This window comes from Chanodichthys erythropterus, chromosome 1 (assembly GCF_024489055.1).
Source record: "Chanodichthys erythropterus isolate Z2021 chromosome 1, ASM2448905v1, whole genome shotgun sequence".
In the NCBI taxonomy this organism is placed as follows: Eukaryota; Metazoa; Chordata; class Actinopteri; order Cypriniformes; family Xenocyprididae; genus Chanodichthys; species Chanodichthys erythropterus.
In genome coordinates this window covers 9364490-9391035 of record NC_090221.1, presented here as the reverse complement: position 1 = coordinate 9391035, position 26546 = coordinate 9364490, and the positions used below count along the sequence as shown (strand labels likewise).

General features: G+C 36.4%; 2 protein-coding genes across 9 annotated transcripts; both read left to right on the top strand.

Annotated features, from left to right (window-relative positions):
- Positions 1-79: 79 nt before the first annotated feature.
- Positions 80-3945, top strand: p2ry4 (pyrimidinergic receptor P2Y4). 3 transcript variants are annotated; one of them, XM_067387061.1, is made up of 2 exons: positions 80-217; positions 677-3945. In XM_067387061.1, the coding sequence occupies exon 2, from the start codon at positions 682-684 to the stop codon at positions 1774-1776; it is 1095 nt and encodes a 364-aa protein (XP_067243162.1). In that variant the 5' UTR covers positions 80-217; positions 677-681; the 3' UTR covers positions 1777-3945. The 3 variants fall into 3 exon arrangements, with proteins under 3 accessions (XP_067243162.1, XP_067243171.1, XP_067243180.1); XM_067387070.1 differs by having other exon boundaries at positions 83-217; positions 680-3945; XM_067387079.1 differs by lacking the exon at positions 80-217 and adding an exon at positions 224-488 and having other exon boundaries at positions 680-3945.
- On the top strand, positions 109-24753 carry sox3 (SRY-box transcription factor 3). 6 transcript variants are annotated; one of them, XM_067387022.1, is made up of 9 exons: positions 109-217; positions 3192-3254; positions 4586-4630; positions 4968-5135; positions 7479-7644; positions 15590-15642; positions 15760-15961; positions 17127-17257; positions 23270-24753. In XM_067387022.1, the coding sequence occupies exons 4-9, from the start codon at positions 4977-4979 to the stop codon at positions 24122-24124; spliced, it is 1566 nt and encodes a 521-aa protein (XP_067243123.1). In that variant the 5' UTR covers positions 109-217; positions 3192-3254; positions 4586-4630; positions 4968-4976; the 3' UTR covers positions 24125-24753. The 6 variants fall into 6 exon arrangements, with proteins under 6 accessions (XP_067243123.1, XP_067243122.1, XP_067243125.1 ...); XM_067387021.1 differs by having other exon boundaries at positions 4582-4630; XM_067387024.1 differs by lacking the exon at positions 3192-3254 and having other exon boundaries at positions 137-217; positions 4582-4630.
- The last annotated feature ends 1793 nt before the right edge of the window (positions 24754-26546 follow it).

Sequence of the window (26546 nt, the reverse complement as noted above, 5' to 3'; positions counted from 1 at the left end):
GGGATTCGTTTCGAGGCGCTGCAGGAAGAAACTCAATTTGGCACCGATTCCCCGCCCCTCAGCTCACGCGCTCACCTACTCCAGGGGGACCATTTCAACTCGAGCACTCCCAATCCGATAAATCTGGATACGTAAACAGGCTTCATGGTATTTAACCATCTACGTTCATGTTTTGATGTGTGAAGGGACGTGGTCACCTCATTCAGCTGAGTGAACGGTAAGTTTTAGCGCGTGGAAACAGTCCCGCGTGCTCCCCTTTCTCTCTCTCTCTCTCTCTCTGTATTTCTAAAATACCATGTAACGTTACTCTGCATGTGTACAGAACTGTGTGCGAAAGGTTCTTTTTTTTTCGTTTTGCTATTTTATTATTAACTGTATAATATGTCTGAGACTGGAAATAGTTTCGCAAGATATTATTTCGGTGCTGAACTCTATATGATGGGTTGGTTTTGCTGTATGACTTTTGTTTTAGACCTGAACTTGTGAAGGTGAGTTAAAAATTACCAAAGTTCTTTGGAGACACATTCCAGTAGTTTATTTTGACTTTATAACTTGTGTTGTGACGATGTTTTACATTTCTTTACATTGAATGAAATCTGTTTTGCCACGTGTTTTACTTATAAGACCTTCTAAGTTTCTAAAACTGCTCTAAATGTATATTTATTTTTTATTTTAGCAGAAATGAATTCATTCTCAAGGAAAATTGTCTCAGGGAATTTGTCCCTTCCTTCCACCACACTGATACCGAGGTCTTCGAAGGAAGTGAATTTCACCTGTCAGTTCGATGAGGATTTCAAGTATATTCTGCTACCTGTATCATACTCACTGGTGTGTTTCCTGGGACTGATACTGAACTCTGTGGCAATGTGGATGTTCATCACTAAGATGAGGCCCTGGAAACCCAGTACAGTGTATATGTTCCATCTCGCCCTGTCAGACACACTCTACGTGCTCTCCTTGCCTATGCTCATATACTACTATGCAAACCGCAGCCATTGGCCTTTTGGCGTTTTCCTCTGTAAGATTGTGCGGTTTCTTTTCTATGCCAACTTGTACTGCAGCATCCTTTTTCTCACTTGCATCAGTGTGCACCGCTACCTTGGCATCTGTCATCCCATTCGTACTCTGACTTTGGTGAAGCCACGCCATGCCCACATGGTCTGTGGTTTTGTCTGGACGGCAGTGATAGCCTGCTTGGTGCCCAAGCTGATTTTCGTCAACACTTCTCAGAGGGGCAATGACACTTTGTGTCACGACACCAGCCGCCCAGATGAATTTCACAACTATGTTACCTACAACTCTGTGGTAATGGTGGTGCTGTTTATTCTGCCATTTCTGGTCATCATGGTTTGCTACTGTCTAATGGCACGGGCCCTTTGCCAACCCCGAAAGGGCCTGTCCCAAAGTCAACGGGGCTCATCCCGGAGGAAGTCTATTAAACTTATCATAGTGGTGCTGGTTGTGTTTGCAATCTGCTTCGTACCCTTCCACATCACTCGTTCCCTCTACTATGCCTACCGTATTCTAGACGCAGATTGCAAGTCCCTTAATATTGTCAACTTTGCTTACAAAATCACTCGTCCACTTGCCAGCATGAACAGCTGTTTGGACCCCATCCTCTACTTCCTGGCAGGGGATCATTACCGCTCTAAACTTATCAGAGTTTTCACTAGACAGACTCCGAACACTCGTTCTACAGCGTATGTGCATGAAAACAACATCGGACTGGCCTTTAAGAACCTGGATGCCCAAGTTGGCAATGAGTCGAGACTCTAGACCCACATACCAGGACGTTTTGGGTAATCGTTTAAAAAACGGTTCTGGAATACTGCCTCAAATTTTATTAGAAATACTAAGGACTCTCCGTCAAAATCCATGTCTTATAAAGACACACATCCTGAAGAATTCAGAACAGTCTCGCTGTCAACACTACAGCGTAGATAAAAGTAAAAAAAAGAAAGGAGAAAGGATGTGGTTTGCTTTCTTTGTGACCTCTTAGTGTGTTCCAAATTCAGTATGATTGCTGGTAATGTAGTTCAGAGAAACTTCAGCTGGTATTATAAAAGCACTGATGGCAAATCACTCCTATGGTTGTAATGTTGAAGTTTCTCGCTGTTGTTCAAGGACAGAACTTGGCAGCGTTGGGGTTCTGTCAACATTGAAAACAAAACCCACTCTATATCCCAGAGATGGACTCTGGCCTTTGACTGTTACTACAGAAATGCCAGCACAAAGCCTTTTGTGTGTTCTGTTATATCTGAAGGTCTTACAGTAGGAAACGAAGGTGCTGTTAAAATGTCATTTATTTGAATTAAACTGAGAAACTTTTTGAGATACTTTTAGTGAAAAGGTGAATGGTTGTGGGGGAGGCTGAAAGTTGAGCTTCAGATATCCCCCCTTGGCTTGCTTCATTCCTCGTACATCTGTTTTTGTCCTTTGGTGGAGAAGATCTACAGCTGTGTTGCTGTACATGTGTTTGTGTGTATTTGAGAGTAATTGCAAAGCAGAACTGAATGAAGAAAAAAGATGGAGGAAATCAGATTCGTTTTGGCGTAGTCTATAGTTTTTTGTTTTTTTTTTCTCTCCAGATATAACCTTTTGTGCATTTGATTATTTCATGTTTATCCTTGTAAGTATTTTGTGACATTTAAATGATCATGGTATTTGTTTAATTTCAAAATGTATTTACATAATGTGTTTTGTATTTACATTGAAGTGACTGAGTTTTCTTTGCATATTCCCTTTTTATATGCCTCTCTCTGATACAAAAAAGACTATTTGTTTTGCAAAAAAACCTTGTTTACATTATACTTTTATTTAGAACATGCTAAAAATGTGTTGTAAAGCTAATCATTTATGTTGACTTCTGTTTACTTTTTTTTATACTGTAAAACAGTTCCCACTTTAATTTATTAATGGACCATTTACAACTTTTTTTGAATAGTGTATTGAAATGCAAATTTCTTGTGTATTTATATCCAACCATATATACTGTACAGTAGAAGATTGTGTGTGTCATTTTAGGACACAAAGAAAAAGTTATAATTGCAGTTTTTTCTATTTTAAAAATGTTATTGTCCAGTAGACAGAAAATATGTCATGCTTAGAAACAATTAAAAAGCCTTCTATTTTATTTTCGATATTGTCATTATTATTTAATAATATGTGTCTTTTTTTTTCCTTGTGTGAAGATTGTGAAGGAGGAGGAGGGACGCTCTTGGGGCTCTCAGGGAAATGAGTCATTTTTTCTTTTGGTCAGTAGAGGTCCCCAGAGCTGTTTTCAAATGTTTCTAACGAGTGCGCGCATGTGCTTAAAGGGTTAGTTCACCCAAAAATGAAAATAATGTCATTTCTTACTCACCGTCATGTCGTTCTACACCCGTAAGACCTTTGTTAATCTTCCGAACACAAATTAAGATCAGTGAGCCCTCTATTGAAAGCAAAGCCATTCAAACTCTCAAGGTCCATAAAGGTAAAAACATATTTGAAACAGTTCATGTGAGTTCAGTGGTTCTATCTTAATATTATAAAACGACAAGAATATTTTTTGTGTGCCAAAAAACAAAATAAAGACTTTTCAACAATATCTATATGGGCCGAGTTCAAAATATAATAATGTCATTGAGTAATAAATGACATTATTTTCATTTTTGGGTGAACTAACCCTTTAATATCCTTTAGCACTCCAATGATTTTGACTGATAAGTACACCTGTTAGCTGCTGCTTTTGTTGTGTGGGTTGTTGAAGTCATGAATAGTTTAATATGCAGAGGAGATGGAGAGTTCATGCCCCCCTTTTTTCTTACACTCTGAATATTCAGAAATAAATTAAATCAAATATGCCAAGGTCCATGTACACAATGCATGTATATAAATAAGAAATGGTGATGGGTGTGGGGTCTTATGGGTTTCTGTTTAAAATGGGGCAAAAATTCAAAACTATTGTAAATCACTGTGAATAAAACAATTAAATGCAAACAGACAAGTGTTTGAGTGTTGCCAATTGCAAGTTTTGTTTTTGAAGTGGTAATCCTGCTTCTTTGCAGTAAATATCTCTAAAATCTCTAAAGTGTCCTATAGTTATATGTTCTTGTTAAAGAGGATGAATGATCTAAGGCTAGTATTAATTTCTCTCTAATAGTCCTAATCTTTCCTCCCCTCTCTGTAACTGTTTTCATCCTTTCATTCTTATGCAAAGCCCAAGGACAGGGGTTGGGAGCACTGCAATACAATACTCATAAAAGACATTGAGCAATAAAAAAAAATTAACTGCCAGAGAAGCATGTTTTTTTCCCCCCCATCAGTTTTAGCAATAAGTAACCTTTATGTGTCTTATTTGTGCTGTTGACTGAGGTAAAAGAGATCTTACACTTTTTTCAAAGAGAATGGATTTCTTTGGTCTCATTATCATTTTTCAAAACATGCTTCTAACAAGGCAGATGTTCATATTAATCTATGAAACAACAATAAAAAAAAAATATATATATATATATATACATTTTCTGTTACAAGTGAGATTAACTTTTTTTCTGTATTCTTGTAAACCATGTGGCTTGCAGTTCATGTTTGTGTTTCTTTTAGGAAGAGATGACCTATGATCCTTAGGCAGCCAATCATGTCTATCTGAAAGGTATGGTGACAACAAAATACACATGTTTTTAAATGATTGTGTGAGTTCATTGCTATTCATTGTTACATTCCCACATTTGTTTCCTTATTGTATATAAAGCCACATAAAATGTATAAATGCAGTCAACAACAAAAAACGTGACAAATAATGTAAAAAAAAAAATGTTCATGTTAGCATTAAAGCTCTGTTATAAAAAGGTAGTTAAGGTTGTACTTTCCAGTCATATGTTCTGTTTCTTCAAACTGAGCCATACTTTTTGTAAGCAAACTGTTCAACCTGGGATGCATGATGACTTTACTTTCATGGTCTCTCTGCTCTGTTGTTTGTCACATTCGAGAATAAACGAATGATTTCAAGGACGTGGACAAGGACTGAGATGCTGAGAGTGAAGAGGAAGAGTGACATAAAGAGGAAAGAAGTTCATTACCCAGCTGAAAAGGAGGCAAATGGCTTTCATAGTCACCATGGGAACAGGGCTTTCTCTCCCCGACAAACCTATAATAAGGTACTTCACTGGCCTAAACACAATTATTGCATGCTAAAAAGGGAAATATTGCTTTCCAATGTAGTAGGTGGTAGATATTGATTCACATGGGTGTTTGAGCAGACCTTCAGTATAAATGTTTAATTTGCCTCTATTCAGATTTTGGCCACATTAAATTTTTCACAAGAAACTTTTCTTAATCCTATTACTAAATTGATATTAGAGACAAAACGGGGGAAAATCTATTAGAGCAATTGTGTAGTTATTTAAACAATCGTTCAAGGCTAAAGCCAAACATCCATATAATGTGAAACAAATGTGAATTTCACATTATCTCTTCCTCTTCATGTTTTTATGCTTTCAAAAATATAGTAGATTCTTGCTGTCGTGAGTTCAGATATCACACAAAATGTAAAGCCATCAGCAATAACATATATAGGCTATATATACTACTATATAATATTACTATATTATTACTAAATAATATTAATAATACTATATGGGTCATTGACGAATAAGGTTTTTAAAAGTGTAAAAGAAAACTAATTGAGATATAATTAATTTTGAAGTTTTATTAAGTGTTAACAATGAGATTATGTGGTTTTTATAATCAATTAACACTGCTTTTGTCATGTTTTACAAGATGGACAAAATTTGTCAACAAAAAAGTCATTCGGTTTAACCAAAATTTCAGTTTTAGCGAATGACACTTTTGGTTATACCGAATGACGATGTTTTTAAACAATGCTAACATGCTAATATATCTATCTAGCTAGCTAGTTATCGTGCTAGCTAGCAAAAGGACAATCAAACATTTTATTTTTAGTACAAGTTTTTAAAATATTACAACATTTGCCACATTTTACAGTGGTTGTACCAAATGACCTGATGTTTCGGGACATGCGTATGAGCAAGTGAAAACATGAATTTTTCAAATACTTAAGAGAGAGTTAGTAACTTTGCTTCATGGCCATGTGGTCCTTTGCATCACATGATATTGACCGCATGACTTGATCCAGAATGGTCCTTTTATATTGGTTATTCTGAATGACATCAATGAAATACATTTTTCCAGACATACTTTCTCATAACAAAGCAACGACTTCTACGCATAATTTTCATATAATTTTGCACTATGTTAATATATGATGTTAAAAAATCATGCCAGAATAAAAAATAAATACATTTATTACATTTTAAGATATTTTAATCACAAATGAAATGACTGTATTGGCCTTTGAAGGTTAAACCGAATGACCTTTTGACACTTCAAAATCTTTAAATGACCTTTATATGTAGCAAAATATAATTAAAACCGTTTGGATTCAATAAAAGAGATCTAGTTGTACTACCTTACATAATTTGGATGTCATATATTTGTTTTTAATTCTTATTAAGGCCTTTTGGACAAAAAAATTACTCGTCACGTCATTGACCCGTATAAGATTCCATAAATAAAAGATTTTTAGAATATACAAATTATTAAATACTTGTTAAAATATTTACATTTGTTAATTTAAAAGTGTCTGATATATGAATACATTTAAATGTGCCTCAATTTTACATTATAACAAATCTATAAGATTTTAACAGTATAAAATCTTGGAAGTATTTGTGAAAAAAGAACTTTGCCTACTCTGTAATGAGGGATAAATGGCTAATAAAATTCAAGACCTTATTCATCCAGAGGGTTACTGATCAATCTGCTCCGGCCTGGGTGTAGCAGGGATCCTGAAAGCTTACGGCTGTGCTGGAGGCCCGGCTGCATGTGTCTGATGATCACACGTATAGAGCTGGGAGCTATGTGTAAGGGTTACCGGGGATTAACACAGCCCAAATCAGCTGGGCCACCCCAACCTAGGCAAATTGTTTTAAACCCCATTACAGCAGCCACACTATTTCCTTCTTATCAAGCCCCCTGCAGCTTCTCATTAATATTCCAGATATATGGCAGCACACTCTGTATCATTGTCTATTAATGAGACAGATAATCATTCATTCAATTATTAGACCGTCAGCCCACGGCCGTGCCCACCGGGTTAGCCTTGTTTCTCAGTCGCCGGGCAGGCTGGAACAGAGGGGTGCCAGTCAGGAGGTGAGGGTGATAGCAGGGATTACACCATATTAAAGCCTTTAATAAGACAAACAGCTCAGGAGGGTTAGTGCAGAGAAAGTTTTGGGAGAGCAGATATCTGGCTTGTGTGTGTCTGTGTTTTGTGTGGAGGTGGAGGTGCAGCGTGCTTACGTCGAGAAACTTTTAAACAAGAAAAAAACTCCTGAGTAAACGGGAACAGCCAACACTTTTAAACTATGATGTGACTTGTGCATTGAAGTGTAGTTCAATGAATCCTTTCTCATCTGAAGGTTGACCCTGACCTCTGTTGGTTAAGAGAAGCTGCTGAGAGATCAAGTGCATTGTTGATTCCTGCTGAGCAGCCCAGATCTGTTCTTCTGCTGGGAGGGCAACCACCCGGGCCACGACAAACTACTGAGGACAGTGATAAACGTCTCTTAATTGACATACACGCACGTAAGTATACATCAGAGCAGCCAGCAAAGCAAGTGCGCTCGCTCTCCTTGAATGAACTTCACTTCTGTACGTGCCGAGCTTTTGCTGTTAGCGGCAGGCGGTCTGACGTGGTCCGAGAGGGTCAAATGAGAATGTGGAAAAGATTGGAGGTGAAATGTTAACAAAATCATAGAAAATCCTGAGCTTGATAAATTCCTGCATTTTAAATGAACGGAGGTAGCCGCGGCGGCGGGAGAGCTTTGTTGCCGGCCCATTTTCTCGGCACAAGGCGCGCAGTCCTGGGGTCAGCGAAGTTACGAAAGTAATTAAAGCGGCTTGATTCACCGCCTGCTGCAGAGAAAAGAAAGCAAGCTGTCATTCTGATTTAGAAAAATAAATTACAATTTTAATAAAGGGGTGTGGGATGGGGGATGCTATGCTGTCTGGGCGCTTGCTTGCTTGCTTGCTTGGATGGGGAAAGGTAACAGGAGGGGGTGGTCTAAGGGTTTCTAGCTCCCTACTTATCAATAGTTGCAATTTTTTGAAACCACATCGGTAGTACATTGCGGAGGCACAAGTGCCCTTAAAAAAAGAAAACCCGGGGAACATTAACATACTGATTTCATGCGCGTGGCAAAGGGTCTGTGCCAATATCAGAGAGGACTCAGCACTCCTATTGTCTGCAAGAACTCTGGTCTCCTCTGATATGAAAATTCAATTATATTATAACTAGATCTCGCACTGCGTTTTGACAGTCGACGGTAGCGTTTTGCCAGCTGCATCAGTGTGGGGGACCAGAGGGTCCTGATAGCGCTGAGGCAGCCTTTCAGGCATTGACATGTTTTCGGGGGACAAGATTACTTAAATGTGTCGCATTTAAGGAAGGAGAGTTAATCTAATGCATTGCCATTATCTCTCTCAGGTAATTCCAGTACCACCCCCGATCTGCGTGTTTACGCGCATGCACATCCTCTCATATTCCCAATTACGCTACGCTGCCATCAGATTCTCCGCAGTCTCTCTGCACAGCACAATGCATGTTTATTTATTTTTTTATCTAGTCATTGGCTGTAAATAAACAGGAAGTTTTGGCTGACTGGAATCGTTTCTCAGCGGCAAGCAGTTTTTAAGTGACAGCTTTCATGGCTCTCTGAGGACTCAAGTTATTCAGTCTGAATGCCTTGAGAAGTGAGTTAAGTTGTCATTGAATTGCTTACATTCATTAATTCTTTCACACAAGAGGAGCAGAGTGTGGAACTGTACCTTGTTAAAATGTATTGAGATTTTAAAATATATTGCTTCCCTCATTTAACTTATGCCTACTGACAAGTATTCTTCAGAATATGTAAATCTCAAAAAAGTGACTTCAAAGAGCAAAACTCTCTGAACTTTTTACATTTCCTTTGCAACATTTCCTGTCACTGCTGACTAGAGGAAGACAAATCATCAGTTTAATGTTTTTTTATTAATCCCCCTGTCATTGGAAATGAGATTAGTTGTTCTTTTAGTAGTGTTCAGGTCAGCTTTGAAGGCATCATTTGCCCTAAAATGTCACCCTATACAACGAAAGTCAGTAGGGTCTAGTGTCATTTTGGTCCCCTCTAACTTCAATCGCGTGGACTAAAACAGTTAAAAAAATTCTACAAAACCTCTTTGTTTGTGCTCCACAGAATAAAGAAAATAATCATTTTGGATGATTACATTTTTAAATTTTTGGGTAACTATCCTTTAAAAAATTCTGTCATTAATTACTCACCCTCATCTTCAGAACACAAATTAAGATATTTTTGATAAAACCTGATGACTCAGTGAGGCCTGCATTGGCAGCAAGATAAATAATATTTTCAATGCCCAGAAAGACATATTTAAACAGTTCATGTGACAACAGTGGTTCAATCTTAATTTTATGAAGCGAAGAGAATACTTTTTGTGCCAAGAAAACAAAATATCAACTTTATTCAACAATATCTAGTGATGAGCGATTTCAAAACACTGCTTTATGAAGCTTTACGAATCTTTTGTTTTGAATCAGTGGGTCGGAGCATGTATTAAACTGCCAAAGTCACATGAAAATTTAGAAACGTTTATGATGTAACGAAGCCTCGTTTAGTGAAATCACGTGACTTTGGCAGTTTGATACGTGCTCCGAACTGCTGATCGGAGCACAAAGATTCGTAAAGCTTCATGAAGCAGTGTTTTGAAATCGCCCATCACTAGATATTGTTGAATAAAGTGGTTATTTAGCTTTTTATGGTGCACAAAAAGTATTTTTGTCACTTCATAACATTAAGGTTGAACCACTATATTCACATGAACTGTTTTAAATACGTCTTTAGTAGCTTTCTGGGCATTGAAAGTGTTAATTATCTTGCTGGCAATAGAGGCCTCACTGAGCCATCAGATTTTATCAAAGATATCTTAATTTGTGTTCCGAAGACAAACGAAGGTCTTACAGGTGTAGAACGATATAAGGTTGAGTAATTTAAAACATTTTTGGGTGAACTAACCCTTTAAGATGTGATGGTAATATTTGAATGTATGAATTTTAAAGGGATAGATGAAGTCAGGGATAAAGAGAGCGCAAAGCAAATTGGAGAATATTTTGTATTGTAAATATACCAGGAATCTTGATGGAGTTTCTTCCTTTCACTGGACTTTAGTCCTCATTGTGTGTGTGTGGTTCTATGTCAGAGAGGCCAAGGCACAGGAAACGCCTCCCTCTTCAACCCACAGCCCTGAGACCTGAGAGTGGACCCCCCATTAACCCAGCACACAGCACACACATACCTGCCTCCCCTCATTAGGCAGTGTTGAAGTACATGCTCACCCAAAAGGAGAATAGAAATCCTAATTAGTATTCTCTGCAGGGCCACAACCATTAGCACTTAATTAGCACAGAGAGCGCCCCTCTTTCCGGGTGTGGGGTGGGAAGGGGGGTTATGTTGAGTACAATATTTCTGCATATTCGCTGTATGCCTTTGCCATAAAGAGTTCGCTTTTGTTTTGTACATGTGCGTTTGAGTTTGTATGCACATTTCTGCTCTGTGCCATATTTCAGCAGTTTGGTTGCACATGGTCTGTTGTGTAAAATGCTTGCCTTTTCTTTAAATGGCCTGTCTGGATTTATCATCATTTGCTTCTTGTTCTAAAACTTGGAAATGCAATGAATGTAATTGGGTCAACGACTGCTTTTTGTATAAAAATGCAGTTTATATACAATTTAACACACTTGTTCTATGATTTTAATTTCTGTATTTTTTTTTTAAATGTCAGAGTATCAACTGTCAGAAAACAAAACAAAATGTTTATATAATATATATATATATATATATATATATATATATATATATATATATATATATATATATATATATATATATATATATATATATATATATATATATATATATAATACAATCCAGTTGATTCTTAAAGATCTATTTTGCCATGATCTTTTGTTTTTTAACAATACTAATTTAATATATTTAATATTTGAAAACCCTTTTTCCACAAAATCAAAGTCATGTGGTCCAACCAACATACAGGAAAAGAAAACATTGAAATACAGGAAATATCAAATGATGACCCCTGCAGATCCTGTAACTGTGTCCAGGTCAATAAATATCTTAAAGTATCAGCTAATTTGAGCCATTTTTATTACAATGCAAGGATAATTTAGGTTGCAAAATTATATTTATAAAAAATATATATTTTTGAATTAATATAAAAATTATATTTATTATGAATTAACAATTCATGATATTTGATATGTATATTTGATATGTAGTGCACAGAGTAGGGATGCTGCATGGGGATGATTTTGGTGGATTTTATTCTCTTTCCCTGTTCCTCCTTCAACTGCTTTCAGTCCTTGTCTCAGCCCAGGGCCGGTGCTACCTTTCACTTCCTGAAACTTTAGAGGTGGAAAGCCATCATTTGACAATTTGGCCTGAATGGGACGGCCGGCAGATTGAATGTCGTTTTCCCACCAGGCTTCTCCATCCAGCTCAGCATGGAGGGGGTTGGACGAGTAGGATTGGGTGTAATGTGCAGAGTAAAATTAGCTCTTTGATGGCAGTTAATGGTTTGAGATGAGTGCCACTGACGTAGATTTCCAGGAAGATCTCTCTTTCTCCCTGCAGCTTGCTCTCTCTTCCCCTACACACCTGTAAGATCAGACTGGGCCGGCCTCTGCTGTCAAGGCTGTAATTTGTCCCCGATCAATATAATTATGCAATTCTAGTGGCCTCCTCCCGCTCAGATGGCCAGTTTTCCAGGTGACTAATCCCATACTTTAAACCCTTGGAAATCACACAGACTGAATGCGGAGCACACCTCACAGTGGCCCAAATGAAGTTACTTGATTATAGCATAATTACTTGAAAACAAATATGTAATGTAAGTGGCAGCAGTTGAATTCCCTATTTTTATATTGGGTAATAATGTAATCTTAGTGAAACAAAACTGCCCCCTGTGGCATGTATGGTAATGATGTGCTTAACAGCCGCCTGTGGTCAGTAGGGTGTGAATGTGATGATGGCCCTTAGATGGGGCTAAGGGTGCGGTCACAGTAGTAGTGGTTTCTTATCTTTTCCTAATGAAATGAATGATGCCTCTTTGCATAGAGAACATAAATACATCAGGAATACCTCACATAGACATAATTATGAAGTCAAATTAAGCTACAAGAATTCCCTCTGTGTTTATGTAAGCCTTCTTTTGCCCCAGGTTGCATATTGACAGATGGGTCGCGAGGGCTTTGCTAAATGTCTTTATTAATCTGTGTCTGTCATTTTGACAAAGATGGAAATAAAACACCATTTACTGTCAGGAGCCATCAAGACAATCAGAACAACAATTAAAGGCTGTAATGGATGAGTACAGAAAGGTCATCATTTATATGGCAAGTTGGGAACATGTTTCCATTGCTTTAAATTGGTATTATTCACCTTCCATGTTATGTTGTGTTTTATGATGTTATGTTTATGTTATGTTATGTTGCGTTATGTTATGTTGCGTTATGTTATGTTGCGTTATGTTATGTTGCGTTATGTTATGTTATGTTGCGTTATGTTATGTTATGTTGTTATGTCACGTTATGTTATGTTGCGTTATGTTATGTTATGTTATGTCATATTGCGTTATGTTGCGTTATGTTATGTTATGTTATGTTGCGTTATGTTATGTTGCGTTATGTTATGTCACGTTATGTTATGTTATGTCACGTTATGTTGTTGCGTTATGTTGTTATGTTGCGTTATGTTATGTCATATTGCGTTATGTTGCGCTATGTTATGTTATGTTGTTATGTTATGTTGCGTTATGTTATGTTGCGTTATGTTATGTTGCGTTATGTTATGTTATGTTGCGTTGCGTTATGTTATGTCACGTTATGTCTTATTGCGTTATGTTATGTTATGTTGCGTTATGTTATGTTGCGTTATGTTATGTTGCGTATGTTATGTTGTGTTATGTTATGTTATGTTATGTTGTTACGTTGCGTTATGTTGCGTTATGTTATGTTGCGTTATGTTATGTTGCGTTATGTTATGTTGCGTTATGTTATGTTGCGTTATGTTATGTTATGTTATGTTATGTTATGTCACGTTATGTTATGTTATGTCACGTTATATTATGTCACGTTATGTTATGTTATGTTGCGTTATGTCATGTTATTTTGCGTTATGTCATGTTATGTTGCGTTATGTTGTTATGTTATGTTATGTTGCGTTATGTTATGTTGCGTTATGTCATGTTATGTTGCGTTGTTATGTTATGTTATGTTATGTTATGTTATGTTGTTATATCACGTTATGTTATGTTGCGTTATGTTATGTTATGTTATGTCATATTGCGTTATGTTGCGTTATGTTATGTTGTTATGTTATGTTGCGTTATGTTATGTTGCGTTATGTTATGTCACGTTATGTTGTTGCGTTATGTTGTTATGTTGCGTTATGTTATGTCATATTGCGTTATGTTGCGCTATGTTGTTATGTTATGTTATGTTATGTTGCGTTATGTTATGTTGCGTTATGCTATGTTGCGTTATGTTATGTTGCGTTATGTTATGTTATGTTGCGTTATGTTATGTCACGTTATGTCTTATTGCGTTATGTTATGTTATGTTGCGTTATGTTATGTTGCGTTATGTTATGTTGCGTATGTTATGTTGCGTTATGTTATGTTATGTTATGTTGTTACGTTGCGTTATGTTGCGTTATGTTATGTTGCGTTATGTTATGTTGCGTTATGTCTTATTGCGTTATGTTATGTTATGTTGCGTTATGTTATGTTGCGTTATGTTATGTTGCGTATGTTATGTTGTGTTATGTTATGTTATGTTATGTCTTATTGCGTTATGTTATGTTGCGTATGTTATGTTGCGTTATGTTATGTCACGTTATGTCTTATTGCGTTATGTTATGTTATGTTGCGTTATGTTATGTTGCGTTATGTTATGTTGCGTATGTTATGTTGTGTTATGTTATGTTATGTTATGTTGTTACGTTGCGTTATGTTGCGTTATGTTATGTTGCGTTATGTTATGTTGCGTTATGTTATGTTGCGTTATGTTATGTTATGTTATGTTATGTTATGTCACGTTATGTTATGTTATGTCACGTTATATTATGTCACGTTATGTTATGTTATGTTGCGTTATGTCATGTTATTTTGCGTTATGTCATGTTATGTTGCGTTATGTTGTTATGTTATGTTATGTTGCGTTATGTTATGTTGCGTTATTTCATGTTATGTTGCGTTGTTATGTTATGTTGCGTTATGTTATGTTGCGTTATGTTATGTTATGTTGCGTTATGTTATGTCACGTTATGTCTTATTGCGTTATGTTATGTTATGTTATGTTGCGTTATTTTATGTTGCGTTATGTTATGTTGCGTATGTTATGTTGCGTTATGTTATGTTATGTTATGTTGTTACGTTGCGTTATGTTGCGTTATGTTATGTTGCGTTATGTTATGTTGCGTTATGTTATGTTGCGTTATGTTATGTTGCGTTATGTTATGTTATGTTATGTCACGTTATGTTATGTCACGTTATGTTATGTTATGTTATGTCACGTTATATTATGTCACGTTATGTTATGTTATGTTGCGTTATGTCATGTTATTTTGCGTTATGTCATGTTATGTTGCGTTATGTTGTTATGTTATGTTATGTTGCGTTATGTCATGTTATGTTGCGTTATGTCATGTTATGTTGCGTTGTTATGTTATGTTATGTTATATTATGTTATGTTATGTTATGTCACGTTATGTTTTGTCACGTTATGTTATGTTATGTTATGTTATGTTATGTTATGTTATGTTATGTTATGTTATGTTATGTTATGTTATGTTATGTTATGTCACGTTATGTTTTGTCACGTTATGTTATGTCACGTTATGTTATGTCATGTTGCGTTATGTTATGTTGCGTTATGTTATGTTATGTTGTTATGTTATGTTTTGTTATGTTATGTTATGTTATGTTGCATTATGTTGTCATGTTGCGTTATGTTATGTCATGTTGCGTTATGTTATGTTATGTTATGTCACGTTATGTTATGTTGCGTTATGTTATGTTGCGTTATGTTATGTTGCGTTATGTTATGTTGCGTTATGTTATGTTATGTTATGTTGCGTTATGTTATGTTATGTTATGTCACGTTATGTCATATTGCGTTATGTTATGTTATGTTATGTTGCGTTATGTTATGTTGCGTTATGTTATGTTGCGTTATGTTATGTTGCGTTATGTTATGTTGCGTTATGTTATGTTATGTTATGTTATGTTATGTTATGTTATGTTATGTTATGTTATGGCTGCAGCTAACTTTTTTTTGATAATAGATTAATCATTCAATTATTTCTTAGATTAAAACTTAGTTTTACCCTTTTAACAAGCCCCCAGTCTTGCAGTAACCCTGAGCACTAACATTCTGTTTTGTTTTGTTTTATTTCAGACTCTCTCAGTCGTTTCTCTGTCATATGCTGTGGTGCTTTTCAGGAGCTCCAGGTCAGTTTCCCTACCAAGTTTTGTGGTCTGCCATGTTGTCCATTCTGCTCAGCTATTTAAAAAATGTTGAATATCAACAATGGCTTTCACTGGGGCATTGTCAACTTTTGTATGAAGCAATCTTGGCTGAATGCGATGGCTCCCAGTGCAGGGAGGGCTTGGCTCAGCGCTGCTGCGGAATGGAAGACTGCATACCCTTCTCTCTCTCGTCTCAGCTCAAAGCGGCATGGTTTGAGAGTCTTAACCGGCTCTCTCCAGCTAAACAGTATGCAGGACCTTAAATGCAGAGAGAAGGATTTAGAAGAACGACTGTGCAACGGTGAGTGTCTTTCTGGAAAACTGCAGCTGTGGGCTGGAGTACATTTGGAGGAGAGGGGGGGGCTTGTTCAGGGGAAAGGGGGGTGGGGGGTTTGTGTTAGATTTTGTTAGCTAGCATTTCAGTTCATTCCAGAGGCTACACAGAGTAAAATGATTTGATTCTATTTATTTATTTTTTATTAAAACAAAAACCTTTAACTGGTCTGTGAGACTTACTGTTGTGTCAAATTAAGTCATAGGCTGTCATTCTGTTAAGTCGTTTTTTGTTAAAGCGGTCATTCTCATTCTGCATCAGTTCTGCATCATGAATAAATCATTGGATGATAGTACACCCTAAAGAATATTCATAAACATTGGCCTGTTTAATCATCAGTAATGAGTGTTCAGATTAAAGACTTCAAACATTCTAATATTCAGCAAGATTCTAAAACTTAGATTCCAACAAGTTATTCATTTTTTATTTCAATTTGAATACGTTAAATGTATCATAATGGACCTGTTGAGATTACGGGCTCAATTTGTTGTCAGAAAAAAATATTTTTTTTAATTTTTTATTTTATTGACAAAACAATGACACAAGCCACTAAAGATATGGAGCAGTGCTCTCTCTGTGCCACATGTGATTTATACATGATGTGCGTAGCTCTGAAAGGTAGCCGAATGTCTTTGTCAGGCTGTCGCCAAGAGGAAGCAGTTAGCGTCTGCGACGTGTCCCCGCCGGTGCAACCGCAACAGCTTGTATCTGCCATTGACATGTCAGTTTCCAGGGCTTTGAGCTGTCAGCTCTACTGCGCCCTTCTCACCCCAGCAGTAGCGAGAGAGCGGAAGAAAGAGTGTGTTTGTGTGCATTATGGCAGACTGCCATATTAGTGGCAAACGAGTATACATGATAAAAATAGAGAAAGGAAGTAATGCTCATTTGCTCTTGAATGACCTTTAAATGGGTCATTTTAAGTCATATACTGGTCAGATTGCAAAATAACTTGGTCCATCATGGACTTTCCTCCCTGCCAGGTCAAAGCAGAGTCTAATAAGTCTAAAAATGTTAGTGGACTAGACCTATGATATTATTTTTTTTAGTAATTGTAAATATTATGTAGTGTCCACCTACTTTTTGAGGGTCCGGTGTAGTCCTCTGTGTCTCCTCTGTCTCTCTCTCTGCCAAGGTGAACAGATTCATCCCCAGGCACCCAATCCATTATCCTGTCAACAACAGCAGGTCCCTGCCACAGTTAGCAGCAACACTGGCCGTAATGAAATCATCAGTAATCCCAAAACTCATCTCATCATACCCAAGGTAATTAATGCATTTGGAGGGCGATGGCTAACTCTTAATTAAATTATGCTTCTTTTAATGAGGCCTTTATGTAGAGTAAATTTATAGCCAGTATCTCCATTATCGAGTGCTTGGCGCTCAACAGAGATTCGTCATTTTCACCTCAAATCACTCGCAGATTAACGTAATGAAGCCCATGATTAATATATCAATTTATACTTGTTTGTTTCTTTCCTCGAGATTTAATAAATTACCCTGCGTAATTAGTTCTTCAGGATTTTGCCACAGCCAAAACCTCAGTTCTTGCTAATAATGCATAAAATATTATCATTACGTATTAATTTTAGAATAATTTGGAGATAACAACTTTGTAGCATTAATCATATTACAAAATTGGGTGTATTTAATTAATTAAAGATATAGCCTGCAAATTAATTGTGCATTTCCACAATATTATCTTAACTAATGAAGGCCTGACGAAGCGACTGTTTCATTTTTAAAAGGCACCAGATTAGTGGGATCTTAATTATGTTTAAAACAAAAGCCATCTGCTTGCCACATTTGGTGCAAAGCAAAATCAGACAACTCAGCATTCTGTGCTAAACAAAAAAAGAGAAAGTTTCTATTGTTTTGGAGAAACTGTAGTACATGGAAATGATTCAAAAGATACATGGGAAATAATGAGGTTTGTAATTAGCCTTGCAGCCAATGATGGCATTTCAGTGATGGCAATTCTTGTCCATTTCTGCAAGTCTGACTGACAGAACATGGAGTTAACTAAATGCTTTTATATATGGTTCCTGAAAATGAAATGTAATTATTTGAATTTATTTTCTTGTTTTAAAATAATTAAACAGCTCTAGGCTCACATGACACCCTAATCGTTTTTTTTTTTTTCTTTTTTCTGACAGGCACTTAAACTAGAGAACGTTATAAACATTATCACAGTGCTGATGTGCAGCTGATGTGACTGCTTTAACACACTGAGAAATTCCTTCACAGATACATTTAGCCAAATCTAATAACACCTCTAAACTCAAAGACAATTGCTTGTGCTATTAGAATTTGCTCAGTGATTTAATCAAAACTATATTTATAGTAATTTTCTGCTAAATTAAATCAGCGCTTTAATTGAAATTAGCTTTCACTGGGTCAGAATAAATGTAGTTAAAACTATTTTCATTTAACGCATCATGTACTAAATGGGGTTTTATTAATGTTTCGCTAAAAATTTTCCTCCTGAAAGTTAAAGATATTGTAGAAAAATGTTGTCATTGAGGAGCAAATAGGGACTGTGTATTCACACCATGTGCTGCACGTCCCAGCAGATGATGTGTGCACATTAGCTTCATGCTGCATTAGATCCGAAATCCTATTTATCACTGACTGCATGGGCTAAAGAGCTTCTCAAACATGCCTTGATTCTTCTGTTACAATGTACTTCTCATATATAGTGTGTGCTTTACTGTGAAAATGATCATATTCTTTGTAAATGCATAAGTAACTTACAATTTAAAAAGGATAGTTGAAAAAAAAAAACATTAGGTGGTCATGCCTTATTGCTTCTGACATTCAAACTGCAAAAAGTGTACATAAACAAAATTAGGCGTCAAGTTTTCAGTTTGCTGACAAAAAGGACTGCAGTATAATAAATGGTACAATGTCTTTTGCAACACTGATGCATGCTTTTTATATCTAGAGTGTGATGGACATGTAATTTCTTCTTTTTCAGGTGACTGTGCTTAATGCTTATCTTTTCTCAGACTGTATGAGACCAAGACAAATCAGTAAAACAACAGGATGTGGACATCAATGTGCTCTAGTGCATTACCTGTGGTTAACCTGTACATTTCCCTGCAGGTAACTGAATCTGACTTGCCTTTAATGGTGAAGAAACTCAAAGAAACGGATATATGGAATATCATTGAGGAAGTTTTTATTTTCAGTATAAAATCTGTCAAATAATTGGGAATTTAAATGAAATTAATAGCATATTTACTCATCGAGAAATAGAAAAATGAAAATATATATTTTCTTTTCTTTTGAAACTGAGGAAAATTGGATTGATTGTGATGTCTAAATTTTGCTGAGGCGTTAATGGCTTTGAGTCCCACATGTTGTTCATTCGATAGTCGGTAATTGTCCTCTGCAAGTGACAGAACAACAGTACTTAACGCGCTTTACAAACTTGCTGAGGACAGACAATGTGTGAGGAAGAAAGACTTGTATTTATCTGGAATCTAAACCATATTTGTAAATATCTATTAAATAAGGCTGTTTATACATTATTTGTTTCGATTGCAAAATTGTTGAGAATTAAAACTTATATTTCGATTAAAATACCCTGTTAAAAAGGTATAATTTAACATCGACAAGCATCGCGTAAAATTGATTTGTTTTTATGTGTTGGTGACTCAAAATGCTTGTAATAGATTGAAGTAAAATAAGGTAAGAAACAAAAATGTCGCTGTTTTTATTATTATTATTATTACTACATAATTAAATTTCACAGCCATGACCACATTAATTTTAATGACCGGACTCATATGTTTCAAGTATAAAACATGTTATCATTCCAATAGTTCAGTGACATCTGAAAGAAGGTCAGATCCAAGCCTCTTTTCTTTAATTGACCAGTGAATATTATTTTACCAGTGTCAGAACCAGAGGGGACGCAACCATTCAACGAAATACAATAGGAATAACAGACCGTGCTGAAATTGCATCTTCATTTGCATATTCGGTTCAAAAATCATGCAAATCCCAATGAGACGGTCTTTATTGTGCCTGCATTTGAAAAATCATTCTGTTAACCATGGTAACTCTGGCCTTATTCGTAGCCAGTGAGTTGAAACAAAAAGTTATTAATTCATACGGTTATGACGTTTAAATGGACTCCGGAGCAATGCTTAATGGTTCGGAGATATGTGATCTAAAAAATTACACAAAGACTTCTTTTAAATATATATATTAGTACTATCGTTTTGGCTAGTTAACGTATTACAGTTAATGCGCTCTTCACTTGTTGTAAGACAGAATATACTATTATACAAATTAAACTTTTTTTTTCTTAAAATAATATTTCTAAAAATAATTTATATAGCCTTATATCTTATATATTATAACCTATTCTAAAGCAAAAATAGTATGCTGAAAATATTCTTATACCTAAATGGTAAACATTCTTTTTTCAACCCGTAAAAATCATTTAATTATTCAGTATTGTGGCTCGAGCTATTGTATCTTAAAGTGGGTGTGTCGCGCTCAGGCTTATTGGATTGTTTTAAGTCCACTTATTTTGTCCAACATAACCTTATTAGACTCCCAAAAAAAAAAAAAAAAAAAAAAAAAAACAATGTCTTTTTGAGGCTCTGCTTGTACTTTGCTGTAATTTGCTTCCACTTTAATTGTTAAAGTTGAGCTAATTAACAAGTGAATCCACGGGTTTGAAAAAAGACTTTACACGGTGATATAGAATAGAAGTCCTGTGGTGATTTATTATGGTATTGTTGGATTTATCGCGATAGAACAAGTTGTTGAAACGTCCTTAAATCTCACAGATCTAACATGTGACATATAAAGCAGTAATGAACTGACAATTTTCCATCTTTTGCTTTGAATAATAATTGTAGATGTTTGGATTTTTTTAGTGTTAATTGACATATAATGGACTTTATTTAACTGCAGCACAGTGTCAGTTTTAGTATGAATTGCCTTTTTTGAATTGCCTACTACACTAATGGACATTTCCCTGCTCGGCCATCATACACGTGAGTGATTTTCGGAAGCCTTGTTCCTCGGAGCTCAATGATGTTGAACACTGGGAGGCTTTCCTGGTGGTCCTCGGCCTTAGCTCACGTTAATTAGGAAATTTGGAGAACAGAAGCCATCATTACCGAGCTCCGGGTAACTGGGAGTTTTCCTTTTCCCACTGTCTCCTATAGGCGACATTTCCATAAGCAGATTACAAGAGGATATGTTCCTGAAACCACTCGGATATATCACCGGTTTCGTGAAATAAGTCTCTAATTAGAACTTTTGTCATAACGGCTGGTGCACTGCTATTCATATTAATGTAAAGTGACTAATGATGTTCCAAATGACACATTTACTTTAGTATCTCTCTAATGAAACTGAAAGCGATTGAAAAATGATCCACTGTTTTCCCCAGTTTGTCAGTGAATTTTTTTTATTTTTTCCCCATAGCCTTCTAATCACAAATATAGACTACGATTAGTGTTTTATTTGACGTGACAAATTAACTTGAAAATATTTTACTGGTTTAGAAATTTTACATTTCTATTTAAATTAGGCACAATGCTAAAATATAACCTGATTGCTCTTTCAAATTGCTCTATAGGCAATATCATGAATCCTTAACATCGGGCCTGAATAACAGCATTGAGGAACACCACTTTTAGCCTACTTGTTAAGAGCAGTTTGGAAAGTAAATAACCGAGACGTACGTGTTGGTGTACATGTCCAAATCGGTCACACACGGTGAAACTTTTCACTAAATGGTTGAGTCGTTAGTGTGAGGTGTCAAAAGCCCATTATGAATATTCAGTGCTGTAATCGTTCAGTCTCAATGGCGATGAATGTGTTAAATGTCGATGGACGGTGTGCTAATAAGCTACTGGCCCCTTCGAAGGTTTAATTTCTCCCCGGGAGACTGAAAACCTCTCCTCTTACTCTCCTCTTACTCGAGTCATTTGTAAATCACACAGCCTAACAAATAAAACCCGGAATGATTGCAGTAAGCAATAATTGGTAATGTACAAAATATATAGCCCTAATTAACATACACTCCAAATTGGCGTGGCTGTTCTAAAAAGTCGTGTGTAGTCTAAATAGTCACATCAATAATTATTTCTTCAGAACAATACAAAATTGATCCACAGGGGGGCGTTACTGTATTAATTTTGTTAGTCTTAGACACTTGACAAAAACTGCGACGCGTTTTTTTTTTTAAACAAACTATTTTGTTGAATGTTGGTGTTATTTTCAGCTCAACCTGTAAATAATAGGCTAGTAGACTATACTACTGAGATGTCAAATGAAAGTTAGAATAAATTGAGAGACAAATAATGTAAATAGGCTACTTCAGTAATTTATTATTATAATATTTAGATAGTTACGTAATTTGCTTGGTGTTAAAATCGAACTTTTTAATCAATGGCAATTTTAATTCCCTCAGTCTAATTAGAATTCTGTTAGAGGTGAAGTAGGCAGGGCAAAAGAAAACAAGCTTGCATTACACTCTAAAAAATAAATAAACCAAACTTTGAATTAAATGATTTGTTTCTTATTATTTAATTAATAATTATTATAGTGCCTTCGTCGTGCCATTGTAAGAGGCAAAGTTTACATGTTACAGGTTGATTCCCTTAAGTAGTAATCAAACCCGATTCTTGCCTTTATTTTTATTTAATAAATTAAACGTGCTATTTTTTATTTATTCATTTATTTGAACGTCGAACATTTCTTTTTTTTCCCCCGGGAAAGTGTGAAATTCACACTGTCTACTACATTTTCCAGCGGATAACAAGCGCTTTAAAACAATATTTGCAAAGTGATTTCAATTGTCAAAGTGCAAAGATGCCAGTGATGTATTTTATCCCACCTTAAGTGCATCCCGAAACACGGTGGTGCCCGGGCAGCTCGCTGCTTGGATGGCGGAGAGTGATGCGCTCTCTGATTGGTCGGCGCTGAGCTCATTGTTATGCTGTCAATCCAAATCACATGGCCGAGCCTCTATTAACAGCTGAGCTTAGCGCACAACTTTTCAGAGTTCCGTGGCGGAGCAGAGAGACACACACACGAGACTGGTGTGGAGAGACATTTGAAAGAGTTCGGTGCTTTTGACGTGACCAGAGTTTTAGCTCTCTGAACTTTTGACTGACTACCGACTACTTTATTTTGTGAGTCTCTTTAAATTTCAGCCTTGTTTTTCGAGTGCTTTTAAGGCACCACTTTTAAGTAGTTTGAATGTATAACATGATGGAAACCGAGATTAAAAGCCCCCTTCCGCAGTCCAACACGGGCTCGGCGGCGGGCGGCAAAAACAACAGTGCCAACGACCAGGACCGGGTGAAGCGGCCTATGAATGCTTTCATGGTGTGGTCTCGCGGTCAGCGGAGGAAGATGGCACAAGAGAATCCTAAAATGCACAACTCTGAGATCAGCAAGCGCCTCGGTGCTGACTGGAAACTTTTGACTGACGCCGAGAAGAGACCCTTCATTGACGAGGCCAAGCGGTTACGAGCCATGCACATGAAGGAGCACCCGGATTACAAATACCGTCCCCGCAGGAAGACCAAGACCCTGCTGAAGAAAGACAAGTATTCCTTGCCCGGAGGACTCTTGGCGCCCGGTGCCAACTCTGTCAACAATGCCGTCTCGGTGGGCCAGCGGATGGACTACACGCACATGAACGGCTGGACGAACAGCGCGTACTCCCTCATGCAGGACCAGCTGGCCTACTCTCAGCATCCCAGCATGAACAGCCCCCAGATTCAGCAGATGCACCGGTACGACATGGCGGGACTTCAGTACCCGATGATGTCCACGGCCCAGACCTACATGAACGCGGCGTCCACGTACAGCATGTCACCAGCATACACGCAGCAAACTTCCAGTGCAATGGGTCTGGGCTCCATGGCTTCAGTGTGCAAGACGGAACCCAGCTCTCCTCCTCCAGCCATAACCTCTCACTCTCAGCGTGCTTGTTTGGGAGACCTGAGGGATATGATAAGCATGTACCTGCCGCCCGGAGGAGACAGCGCCGACCACTCCAGTCTACAGACCAGTCGGTTACACAGCGTTCATCCGCACTATCAAAGCGCAGGGACTGGCGTGAACGGAACGCTACCCCTAACCCACATTTGAAAGACTCCTAAAAAAAAAAAAAAGACTAAGTACTTCGGATACTTGAACATTTTGATTTGCAAAAAGAATCGAAGTTCAATTTCGTTTTTAAAAAAGAAACTATTTTTAATCTCAATGAGTTGTCCGTTTTAAAGCATTTTATGGCGACATATCGGGGACTTCAGAATAAATTGCATTGCAGAGGAGCTTTTATCATAAGCTGTAAAGCAATCAAAGTCTGTAGAAGAATATTGGACTTCTGACTTATTTGCCGTCAGAGTTTGGCACGTGGCTTCGTGAAGAGGCTGTATTTCAAAAACAACAAAAAAGGAAAGAACAAATGGAGGGAGAGAGTATGTTCACTCATTAATGTTTACACTTATTTTTAGAATGTCGATTTTGTCCAAATCTGTGTAGTCTTTTTGTTGTTCATTTGAACTAGGTTTTATTGAAATGAAAGACTGTGCTGGTCGCAAGCGCAAAGTTTGTTTTATTTATAGTGAGTTGTTTTTTTAAAGCTTGTGAACCATTGTACGTCTTGTTGAAATGTTCCACTTTTGTTTTGTGAATCTTCCTTTCTGTGATGTTATGGCAGTATCAGGTTAATCCATTATGTGGGACGGAGAGTTTTATTTAAACTGACGTTTCTACTGAAGACCATCCTATTCCTAAATGAATAAATTTGTTTTACAAAAAAAGGTTTATGACTACATATCAATTTTTTTTTTTTACTTTAGTCTTATAATTTGGTTATTCGAATCGTATGACTACCGGGAAACGAGTGACAGAGTTTGTCAAATTCGTTTAAACCCAAATGTGGTAATCTGAGGCGATCGGTTCAATGATATGCGAATTCAGACACGCTCGCTGCCAAACAGATGTCAACACGCGAATATACTATTTTATGCCTTTCGAATGCTAAGAAATACAGTTGGTCTGTAAATGATTCCTATAAATATCATTCTATAAATTAAAACTAGCCTAATTCATGCTTATGGATTTCCCCCCCAAAGTATCAACTGGTGTATATTATAGCCTTAGTCCTGAAAATAGCCTACTACTAACCATCAAATTGAAATTATTTTCGTTATTTCCATAAGATACACTTTATTTATGAGACATTTCTCCTTTGCAAGAACACACAAAAATAAACAAAATGAAAAACGCTTAAAAGGGACAAACTTATTTTTTACCTCACGTGAACCGTCAGGCATATAATTTCCAAAGTGTGTAATTCCCTCCTGCACATTCACTTGTTGAGTCGTCTAGGTACACACAGTTCCTCAAAATTACTAGTATAATTATGGTTAGCTATAAATATCTTTAATCCCTTGAATTTGTCAAAACCAGACGATGAAACAGCCGATAAATCCTGATAATTATGTTCATAATAAGAGATTAATGCAGGGATAATTTCTTTGCTATTTAACTTTGAGTTACCAAGTGTGACCGAATTTTTGAAGGGTCAGACAGAGGTTAAATATTTGAGCATCTTATTTTGTGATTTGAATATCACACCATATTGTCTTTTGGTCTGTTTGTCAAGGGACCGTTTTTTTACCACATCTTTCTTGCTGTAGTTAACCAAGGAAAGGAGGAACATACAAGGCCGTTTTGTAATTTAGGGTGTAATTACCACTACTGAGTCATCAATAAATAATATGTATAGTATCCTATATGTACTGTGTAACATGCACTCTTAAAAATAAAGATTCTTCAATGGCTCTTTACTATATCTTTGGTTCAACAAAAACTCTCTTCTAATAAAGATACATGTTGGCTATAGAAGATTAAAATACAAATGTATTTTTGTAGATCATCCAATACGGTTGGAACTACAGAATAAAAAGTTCCTAAAGTTTTCCTATAACATCAAGCTAAAAAAGTGGGTGTTCAGAATCTATGTGGATTTTCCATCTGAGGATTCTGAATGCTTGATTTAACTTGTTTTTTAAATATCACTTGTTCATCCACATTCAATAATTATCCATTCTGAAAGAACGTTATTTTCTGAATCCAAACCAAGGCACTGATTTGCATTTTGAATAACCTTATAGAACTCCACATTAAAAACTCCCAGTAAGTATTGCATTATAAATACAATCTGTATAAGGATTTAAAACCTCTTTAATTTAATCTCAGCTATATTTACATTTTCACTTAAATGCTCAAGCAAGAGATTATGTTTTCACTCTTAAAAATAAAGGTTCCCAAAGAGGGTTTTCACAGCAATGCCATTTTTGTTTCCCCAAAGAACCTTTCAATGAACAGTTTCAGTATAAATATAAAGAACCCGCTTTCGCTATAAAGAACCCTTTGGGAAAGGAAAAGGTTCCATAGATGTTAAAGGTTCTTCATGGAAACTTAGATGCCAATAAAGAACCTTTATTTTAAGAGTGTATAGGGAATACTTTATCATATACGTTATCACTTCAATAATATT

What these genes read in the sequence shown, in the direction of transcription:
- sox3 (XM_067387022.1), top strand. Translation starts at nt 4,977, where the DNA reads ATGATTTCAAGGACGTGGACAAGGACTGAGATGCTGAGAGTGAAGAGG. An exon ending in CCCGACAAACCTATAATAAG is followed by an intron (nt 5,136 to 7,478) that starts GTACTTCACTGG and finishes TCTCATCTGAAG; the next exon opens with GTTGACCCTGACCTCTGTTG. An exon ending in GTGCTTTTCAGGAGCTCCAG is followed by an intron (nt 15,643 to 15,759) that starts GTCAGTTTCCCT and finishes TTTTGTATGAAG; the next exon opens with CAATCTTGGCTGAATGCGAT.
- p2ry4 (XM_067387061.1), top strand. Translation starts at nt 682, where the DNA reads ATGAATTCATTCTCAAGGAAAATTGTCTCAGGGAATTTGTCCCTTCCT.